Consider the following 10654-nt stretch of genomic DNA (forward strand, 5'->3'; position numbering starts at 1 on the left):
GTACCTATTGTAAATAATGTAATTTTATATTGATGTTTAAATTTTAGGCAAGACAAGTACATTGTACATATATTATATAGTATTTGGGATTGTTCCACCATAGTATCAACTGTGGACCTACACTGAAACCAGCACCATAGTCCATAATGAATTCCCAGTTTTACACGACCACAGTTGTCAAGGCTACTGCCCCCAGTTTCAGCGAATCAGGTATCTATATGTTTGTTACTTGCGGATTTAACTTAATGATGGGCACTTCTGAATATTTCCCACTATCGCAAGGAAATTGATAGTCCATGTGAACAATCAAATACCTGATAATATTATAGACTTTTGCCATGTTGTATCATAAATATTTTTTGTTAATAAGTAACCATGACAACAAAAACCTTACGAAAAATCGATCAGAAACAAATAATGTGTATCCAGCTCAAAAATACTATTCATGATAAAATAGTTGAACTGTGAACAATTTAATAAGACAAACTAAAAATGCAAAGAATAGAATGGAAAATATAAACATATACACAACAAAATAAATATCTAATTTGAATTAAATTATGAATATAATTGTAATTAATTAATCATCCCGAAAATATAGGCTTATGGAGAAAAATTTGAATATTGCATTAAATTATTACTCAATATCTATTTGGTAAAATAAATATAAAATCCTTAAAATCAATGTTACCTATACGTTTATGTACACATTATAATTTTTAGATACCTGATATTTTTGTTTCCCCAAATGTGCCGGAATATATTATTTATTTATTTAACAAGTGTGGTTTTTTTTTATAAATTTAGGATTTTTCATCTCACCAACACAACTCAATTTGATCGTTACAAAATTAAATTGCATAGAAATATATCTGATTAATGAATATGGTCTCTTGTTACTATCAGAAACGGAATTAAATGGAAAAATTGAAATAATGAAAGTTTTTAGACCTAAAGTATGATGAATGATGATGAATCATTTTAAAACTACTAGATTCAAATGAATAAGATTGTTATTATCATTTTTATTTTTCAGAACAAAAATACAGACCTTGTATTTGTAGTAACGGCTGAATATAATGTAATGATTTTAGAATTTATTCAGGCATCCGATAAAATTGAAATAATAACAAAAGGTCATTGTAATGTATTTGATCATTTTGGGGTTGCAACAGAATCTATGGCCAAAATTGATCCTAATGCCAAAATAGTTATGGTAAAACTATTTGAACACATTTTTAAAATCATACCTTTAGATAAAGAGGGTGAACTTGAAGTATATTCTATAACGTAAGTTATGTCTTATGTGAATGCATATATTAATTAGTTGATTATTTTAAAAATAAGGTTTTTTAAAAATCGTATGTTATTACTAATTTCTTATATCAGATGTAATATTCTACTATCATAGGTTTTAATATAAGCAGATTAGATATCTTCTGATAAAAAGTAAGGAATTGTTTATGGGGAAATTCCATCATCTTCCAAAGGGTATTACAACACGGAAACATTGTCCTGATACACGGAAAAATATGGATTATCTGTTATATATCATAGCTTATTTGTCTATTTTAAAACTAATGTTATTTATATTATTAAGTATTAACAGTTATAGTATGTTTGAAATTTAGATTATTATGCTTATTATAAAAATCATATGTTTTTTTCTAGAACGGAAGAAGCAAATATACGAGATTTTAGTTTTTTGTATGGTTTTATTAACCCTACTATTTTAATTATTCATGAAAATTCTAAGGGCCGAAATATTAAAATTAAAGAGATTATTGTTGATTTTATAACGTGTTTTGAGGTAATTTCCTTTTTAATTTCCCACTAATTTATTAAGTTAGTTGTAACTGGATATTACAATGTATACAAACTGCATAATACAATATATTATATATTGACTAGGATTCTCGGAAGTATAAAAGTGTTGAAAAAGAAGCTTCAATGATCATTCCTGTTCCTGCTCCTCTTTGTGGAGCTATTATTATTGGTGAAAATTCAATTTTTTACCATGATGGCTCCTTTAATATTACTCATCTTCCCATAAGACAGGTAAACTATTTACTATTCTCAACTAAACATGATACATTATATATTTTTTATATATGTCATATTTTCAGAAAATTGATATTGTATGTTACACTAGAGTTGATTTAGAAGGAACTAGATATTTACTTGGAGACCATTCAGGATATTTACTTATGTTATTTTTAAAGTATGAAAAAACATCAAACAGAACATTTAAAGTTACAGATCTAAACATACGTTATTTTGGTTGGTTAAACAATAATGTTATTACTATGGAATAAAAATAGAACAAAAATGTTTTTCAGGAGAAATTAGTATACCCATATCACTTACATATTTAGGTAACAAAGTAATTTATGTTGCATCTAAATTTGGAGACTCTCAACTCATTAAATTACATTATGAATTTAATCAAACTGGTTCGCATATTACAATATTAGATCAATATCTTAATTTAGGACCAATTGTTGACATGTGCTTAGTTGATATTGACCACCGTGGTCAAGAACAAATAGTTACTTGTTCAGGTATGTTTAGTAGGTATTATTTATTTAAAAAGAAGGATGTATAAATAATGATCTATATCAAAATTTTTGTACTATTAATTTTTAGGAGCATTTAAAAATGGATCTCTTAGAATTATAAACAATGGAGTAGGGATTCAAGAAATAGCCACAATTGATTTGCTTGGAATTAAAGGGATTTGGCCTCTAAGTTTTAATACTAAAAGTGATCTAGATGATACATTAGTATTATCATTTGTTTGGCATAGCAAAGTGTTGGCATATGATAGTGAAGAGGCTGAAGAAATATATGTTGAAGGTTTTGAATCTGAATTACAAACAATTTACTGTGGTAAAACATTAGATAATAAGATGGTTCAAATAACATCAGCTAGTGTTCGGTTAATTTGTATGGAATCAAAAAAATTAATATGTGAATGGAAGGTACCAGGTTTCAGAAATATTAGTGCTGTATCATGTAATGGTCGTCAAGCGGTTTGCTCTTCGAAAAATGATCTATTCTATTTAGAAATTGGATCACAGCAAATTTTTCAAAATAAGTAAACAATTTATATATATATATAATTATATACCTACATTTAATATTTGGTATTAATTTTTCTTCAAAACATGTTAATAGGCATATTACATTAGAACATGAAGCATCTTGTCTTGATATCTGTTTATTTAAAGACAAGTTTGGTGAAACTATAATTTTGCTTGCCATTGGTTTATGGACAGATACCTCTGTTAAAATACTTAAACTTCCAGATTTTAAAGAACTTGTAAAAGAACCTTTATTTGAAGGTAATAAATAGTAATAATCAATCTATAGCATTAAGTTATATTAATTCAGTAAAAAATATGCACCATAATACATTTTGTATTAGTAATCACAGATAAATATATATAATAAAAACTTAGGCAAACATATACTGCCGTGTAAAAATGAATCTAGGTATATAAAGTATGATATTACAAACAATGTGTCAAGTATTCGTAAAAAAATAATATTTAAGTTAGATTAGGTTGTATTTTACATATATTTATATTAAGTTATATAGAACAAGTTAGGTTATATTTTTATTCAATTTATTCTTTAATTTTTTAGGAGTTGTTCCTCGATCGGTATCTTTTATTACATTAGAAAATATACAATACTTATTTTGTGCATTGGGAAATGGGAGCTTATGTTATTTTTACATAAATGTTGAAACTGGTAAATTATATAAAAATGGAAAGGTTTGTATTAAGAATTCAAATTTACCTTTTACCTAAATAATTAATTTAAACTCTTGAATTTTTATTTCAGATTAAACTTAGTAATCGCCCGGCTTTAATCAAAAAGTTTCAAGCTGCTTCAAGTATTTTTATATGTTCAGATTACCCAATTAAAATTCATTCTTCTAATAAAAAGCTGATTTTTACCAATGTCAATTCAATAAAAGTCAATGATATAAGTATGATTAATACAAATAGGTATCCCAATAGGTAAAGAAACTTAATTGTTACTCAAACTATTAAATTATGAAATTTAATTTAAATTTATTTATTTTAAAATAAAGTTTGATTCTGGCTACAGACACCGCCATTATTATTGGTGTTATTGATATGGAAGAAAAACATCATGTGCGAACTATTCCCCTAGGAGAATCTCCTCGGCGAATTGCATACCAAGAAGCAAGCAAGGTGTTTTTAACCAGAAATATTGTTGTTGAATTGAATTTTAATTAATTTTTTTATTAGACATTTGGCATAACAACTATCAGAAAAAATATTAAAGATGAAATGATAATAGGATCGGTTCAGCCTAGTGCTAGTACTAGAACACAGAATATTTCTAGTGCAATGGAAAATCGTTTTCTAATTGATCAACAATTGTCAAACAATATTAAAGCAAGTTCATTAAGTGACAGTGATTTCGATCCTGCATTTGACATAAGCAGTATGATTATATTGCATCAAGATACTTTTGAAAGTAAGTTATTTTATAATAAAATAAAAAATCAAACATAAATTAAATTGTATTTATTTTATAATACATGAAATGTACATATAGGTTTACATGTATATCAATTATATTCCAACGAATATGCTTTAAGTATCATATCAACTAAATTGGGAAATGATCCAACTACTTATTATGTATTGGGAACAGCTTTTATGACAGAAGGGTATCAAGATCCTAGAGCTGGACGAATTGTTGTATTCTATTATAATTCTTCTGTATCAAAATTGACACAAATATCAGAAAAAATGGTTGATGGTGGTTGTTTTAGCATGGTTACATATCATGACATGCTCATTGCTACAGTTAATAGTTCAGTAAGTTAAATAATATATACTCAAACATGCAAATAAATTAAGAAATTATTTTAATTATTGGGCTTACAATATAAAACAATACAACATAATGGGTATAACTTTTAAATAACAATAGTCAATTGACCATTTTTCAATTTAAATAGAATTTTTGAATATTTTTCTGTGGATTAATGTCATGTTCAATGTGTAAAAATATTATACAAAGTATGCAGTACATACATATTTATATGTTTGTATAAATACATCAATCAATGTTCTTATTTATTGAACTTTATTTGAAGGTTCCACTATTTTCTTTTTCCTATATGATTTATTATTGTTTTTAATTATTAATACCTACCTTTATATATTTAGTACCTATTTATATAATTTAATCCCACATTGATTACATTTATAGTTTTTATTGCTGTTAATTAAATAATACCTGATGGAATTGAGAATTGCACTGAGGCCTCATCGCTTTGAAATAAATTTGGAGTTTCTGATATTATGAATATAAAAATATCATAAATGGCAATAAGGCATAAACATTCTAGCCAGGACTTTGCTTTTTTATAGAAGAGCCCAATAATATTTGTATAGGAAAAGCTTACTACTAGAACCCTTCATAAATGTGGTATACTAATACCATTGTAGCTATAAAGTATTATTGACTTTTGCACTAACCTTAATAATACAAATCACAATTTTAATTAAAAAATTTTTATTGATCAAAAAAATGGATACATTATTTGTTTACAATATATCGATCTTTAATTGATTAAATGTAGAAAAAATGTTTATAATTATTATTTAACATGAAATTGCAGTGATTTATCCATCTCCTTAAAGCAACCTTTTGATGACAATAAATAAAGAGTTATACTTGTTTTACAAAAAAATAAATTTAAGGTCTAATCATATCCAAATAAATAATAAATAATAACGAGATACATCTCAAAACATATAAAGAGTTTTGCTAATTAATGCGTAACATTACTACAGTCTACAACTAGAAGAGAACTAAGATAAAAAATACAAACATAATTGAATTCAAACAATTTTAAAATTTAAAAAAAAAGGTTTTAAGCAATTATAATACTAAAATTATAAATTAATTAAAATATTATTATTCTATACTTAACATTAGACACCTTTTGACACACTTCTTTGCAGTGTTATATGAAATGAGCAAATATTTATCTTAGATTCAAAATTCATAGAATTAAAACATATAAGACCAAGGTAGTCTAGAAATCGTTGACCAAAACTAGTTCTTACATAGTTTACTGTTGTGTCATATGCTCAAAAATGTATTTTGTTTCCTACCTCGTATTATTTAAAAACTTATCTAAGTTTTTCACCAGCCACAGGATTTCAAGTTTTTTGCTCTCTGAGTTCCATATAATTTTGTAGAGTAGAACCAAATAGGCCAATGGCGACTAAGTATGGCCCTTGGGCAAAATTTGGGCCTCAATAATTTATTAATAAACCCACAAATGTATTAAAATTAAATCAATATTGAAAAAAAATTACTAGAAATATAATGTTTGTACAATTTAGTATAAATTAATATTTCCCATTTCTTATCTTCTTAACAATAGTACCTGTATTAAGATGTGACAAAATAAAGTATAATATTCTATTCAAGCTTAAATTCTTGGCCTTCAATAAAAAAAATGTTGGTTACCACTGAACTAGACTATGCTTTTCCAGACAAATTCCAATTACCTTGTTCTGCTGTACTTTGAATGGTTTTAAAGCATATTCAGAGAGACTACTTCATGCTTTAATAGTATACTGGAAAACAGCCCGATATAGGGTTGGATAACATAGCGAATACAATTCTTTGATGTATTAATTGAATTAAGGAAATAAAATGTATGTAACTGTTGAGCGTAATGCCATTACCAGATTATACTGACGCATACTTCGCATTTTAAATGTTGTACATTGTCCCATGAGTAATCCGAGAAAAGTAGACAAGTGCCGTTTGCATATATTGTGATTTCCCCATCTATACTCATATTACAAATGCTATTTATATATAAACTAAAAAATATTGGTTTATAGTAAAATATATATATTATTTTATTCTGCCACCAAGAACATCATTTGTATTTACCATTTGAGACCATCAGAATTCAAAATCCAGCTCTGATCACTACCTGTTAGTTTGGTAATTTAAATATAACGGATTTATAGGTGCAACTATATAGCTGGAGTCATGAAAAACAATTTGTTCTTCAATGTACACAAAATAATAGCAGTATATCTCAGCAAGTTAAAACTAATGGACAATATATTCTTTGTGGTGATATAACAAAATCATTAGCACTATTTAAGTGCAAAATTGATGAAATCAATTTAGAAAAGGTAATTTAAGTTAGAGAGTGTAATTATTAATAAAAACCATGAACTAAGATAAAAAATAAAAATTTTTTTTGTTTATGTTATGCACATAGATAGTTACAGATGATTGTCTAAAATGGACATCCGCCATAGAGATTATTGACGATGATTTATTTATGGGAGCAGAAAATGATAAATATTTATATGTTTTTTATAAGGACAGGTATTTCAAACTTTTCAACTATGGTTATCTGTTTATGCAATTAATTTTTCGTAAAAATTATAAATGTAATTTTTTTTTAGTAATTTTGGTTCTAGTAATTTTCGACAGGATCATTTTCAAGAAATTGGTCGATTCCACTTGGGTGATTTAGTAAATGTTTTTAGACATGGTTCATTAGTTATGAAACAATTTGAAAATGCCTATGAAACACAGTTGTCAGTTCAAGGAAGTACTTTTTACGGCACAATTAGTGGAGCTCTTGGTTTGTGAAAAATAATTTGATACAATTTAACATGTTTTTTTAAATTTTATTTAGAGTTTAGAGTTTTAGACCTTAATTTTTTATACACATTGGATTGAACCTTAAAAGTAATAAAAACACTACACTTAGTAAAACAAAAATAGTATGCTTTAAATAAGTATTAAAGGTTGGTGAAAGTCTAACAATAATTAAATATGGGTACTGATTTAAAAACATAACAATATTAATTTTAAAAAAAACTTTATAAAAATACCTATTTAAACTTAATGTAACTACCTAATAATTGTATATCTTGGCTCTTGGGTTATCATATATTCATAAGCCAAAACTATATTTCAATATTCAATGCTAAAATTATCAACTTTTAGGGAGGTTCCTGGAAGAAAATGGGATCTAGTTTGTACCTACTTAGGTTAGTCAAAATTAGAAATTGTTCAGTACTTTCTAAAATAATCAGTGAGGGAGGGGGGGGGGGGAGAATACAAACATTTGTTATAACTTATAAGCATAATTATTCTTAAAAAACATTTAGACTGTCTCCACTCATTTTGTATAATATACAATGATTGATCAATGAATTCAAATTTAACACATCCATTATAGTGACCAGCTCAATGACATGGTACAATGGACACTTCTGTTTAGCTGTTCCACAGAGCGGTTACCTACTTGATAGATTTTTTCTTTACTTAATTTTACGGTATTTAGTTTATTGTATATCATAATATTTAGTTGCATGCCTGTATGTGAATTCGTAGATATAGTATTATTTCCCAAATACCTAATTTACATATTATTGACAGAAAATGTAACACAAACATTTTTACTATCGAAGTCTCTTGGATAATCTAATAGCCTTACTAGTATTATTATTAGGTTTCCCTGCACTGCAACAATTTTTTTTTTCATGTATTGAAAATTTAGAACATGTGTTTCCGAGATAAAAATATTACCAAATTTGTCATCTTTTCGTATAGTAAATAATTGAACAGCTTTTATTGTGTTTTTCATTACATTTATATTATCATCCTTAGACCTATAAAAGGTTTTGAAATTGTTTTGCTTCATTTCTATGTAATCTTACTTGAAGATCAGAACAAATACTAGTCTCACATTTGAAGTGTTCTAGTTCTACATAATTTTTTATGTACTTACTTATTGAAGGAAAAATGTTGCAATAGGTAGATAAAAATACCATTATTATTTTCTTTTTTCTAATTTTCAACTAAGTATTTTTGATTTTTATGTTTTCCATTCATACTATCATTATTTATGCAATTATATTATTAAAACTTTGTTTTTTACTAATAGGATAGTCATAGTTCCAGTGGTAAAATAGTATTTTTATTGTTTGCAGGCTACCTGTTCGACATTTGTTGTTTTAATTGTCAAAGTGAATTTAGTCTTGAGATTTATGTGAGTGTTCATGTGTTATTTCTACATGGTAACTATATTATTAAATTATGGAATGAAAAAAACTATAAATTATTGCTATATGCACAGTGTACCACTTTAAATTTTTGTAAACCTTTGAACATTTTAAACATTTCAATTAATTAGTATATCTACTTTTAATCTTATTGTAAAGCATACTATTTTGGTTTGTTTATTTAATTTTGTACACAATAAAAACAAATATTTATTTGATATTGCCTTAATTTTCTTTTTAAATTCTATGGTTGTAATTATTTGTTGTAAACTAAACAGGATTCATCACAAAAATGAGTCCAAAACTGTTTGGCTTCCTGACAGATTTTCAAATAAGTATAGCTACTGTTGTTAATGGAACGAGAATGATACCCAATCACCATCAAACAGAATTCACAAAATCTAACAAAGGGTTTTTTGATGGGAATTTAATAAAGAGTTTTTTAAAATTGCCCATTGCTGACATGGAGTTAGTTATTAAAGGACTAAAGGTAAAAGGAATATTTGTTACAATACAATTATTTAATTCTGAATAGATGTTTCAGGAAATTGTTCCCAAGTTATTAAATGTTTCAAAGGTAATTTATTAACTTACCTTTATAAAAGCTATTTTAAACATAACCCAGGTTCATGCATTCCAATTATTTCACAATAACAAATTTTCAGAACAATAAAATGTAACCAAAGTTACCACCATTTCACCACAGTGTCATCTTAGTTTATGTCTATTAAATTTTTAATGATTTAAATAACAATGCAGTAGGAACCTACCAGCTTATGTTTCTAGATTTGTCAAAAAAAATAAACACTTTTGATGTTTGATATGTCTTCCTTTTGAATCATTGTACTTTATGCAATTCTCTAAAATTACACAATAAAATAGTGAAATTTATATTACTTTTTTGAATATTGCAAATCATTTTACAATTAAAAAAATTATGAAAGAAAGAATTATAAATGTGGATTACATAGGTATTTTAAATTAGTTTGGTTAAATTTAACTATTTGCTTATTGATTGATAAGTACCTACCTATGTAATCTTTAATTGTTTCATGATGTAATAGTATTAATACATACAACTGTATGTGACCTTTTTTTAGGGATCATATGATTGTGAATTCCAGAAAATATTAGAACAGACGGAGATTGGTATTAAAGATGTAACCAATCTCATTGAAGATTTAACTAGGTTATATTAATTTATGCTATATAATCTATCCAAAAAAATGTAATAGTACTGGTATAGTGTTTAATATTATGATATCATTTATATCCTTATTATGGGAAATAAAGGATATTTTTCTAATAAGTATAACACATTTAACATATTTACCTATTTAGTAATATATTTAAGTTATATAACATTTTTTTTTTTACCTAGCTGCACTACTGAGAAAATATGTATATAATATAATTACAAGTTTAATGTAGCATCTAAAAATGTTATTAGTTAGGATTAAAAAGTAATCAAAAAAATTTAAATACTTAATTAACACAAAAAAATATATTTAAATAGGTCTATGACTAGACATAATAATTTTTATTTA

At 25.9% G+C, this 10654-nt stretch overlaps 2 protein-coding genes across 2 annotated transcripts in view; both read left to right on the forward strand.

Moving 5' to 3' along the window:
- LOC111028087 (DNA damage-binding protein 1-like) overlaps window positions 1-1837 on the forward strand; it is a 2691-nt gene extending 854 nt beyond the window's left edge. Inside the window, exons 2-5 of the mRNA XM_022306625.1 lie at window positions 48-210; window positions 808-956; window positions 1037-1290; window positions 1672-1837. Coding sequence (XP_022162317.1) covers window positions 147-210; window positions 808-956; window positions 1037-1290; window positions 1672-1837 — 633 coding nt within the window. The 5' untranslated portion in view covers window positions 48-146. The remainder of the gene's footprint in view (window positions 1-47; window positions 211-807; window positions 957-1036; window positions 1291-1671) is intronic.
- Window positions 1792-10439, forward strand: LOC111028105 (DNA damage-binding protein 1-like). Its single transcript, XM_022306644.1, has 15 exons — window positions 1792-2058; window positions 2127-2280; window positions 2340-2561; window positions 2647-3097; window positions 3178-3344; window positions 3649-3779; window positions 3850-4028; window positions 4103-4226; window positions 4284-4515; window positions 4597-4862; window positions 7047-7217; window positions 7307-7416; window positions 7497-7678; window positions 9386-9597; window positions 10208-10439. Exons 1-15 carry the CDS (start codon window positions 1951-1953, stop codon window positions 10304-10306), a joined length of 2808 nt encoding a protein of 935 aa, XP_022162336.1. The 5' UTR covers window positions 1792-1950; the 3' UTR covers window positions 10307-10439.
- Window positions 10440-10654: the final 215 nt, after the last annotated feature.

This window comes from Myzus persicae, unplaced genomic scaffold (assembly GCF_001856785.1).
Source record: "Myzus persicae strain clone G006 unplaced genomic scaffold, MPER_G0061.0, whole genome shotgun sequence".
Lineage (NCBI taxonomy): Eukaryota > Metazoa > Arthropoda > Insecta > Hemiptera > Aphididae > Myzus > Myzus persicae.

What these genes read in the sequence shown, in the direction of transcription:
- LOC111028105 (XM_022306644.1), top strand. Translation starts at nt 1,951, where the DNA reads ATGATCATTCCTGTTCCTGCTCCTCTTTGTGGAGCTATTATTATTGGT. An exon ending in ACAAATAGGTATCCCAATAG is followed by an intron (nt 4,029 to 4,102) that starts GTAAAGAAACTT and finishes TTTAAAATAAAG; the next exon opens with TTTGATTCTGGCTACAGACA. An exon ending in TATGTTTTTTATAAGGACAG is followed by an intron (nt 7,417 to 7,496) that starts GTATTTCAAACT and finishes ATTTTTTTTTAG; the next exon opens with TAATTTTGGTTCTAGTAATT.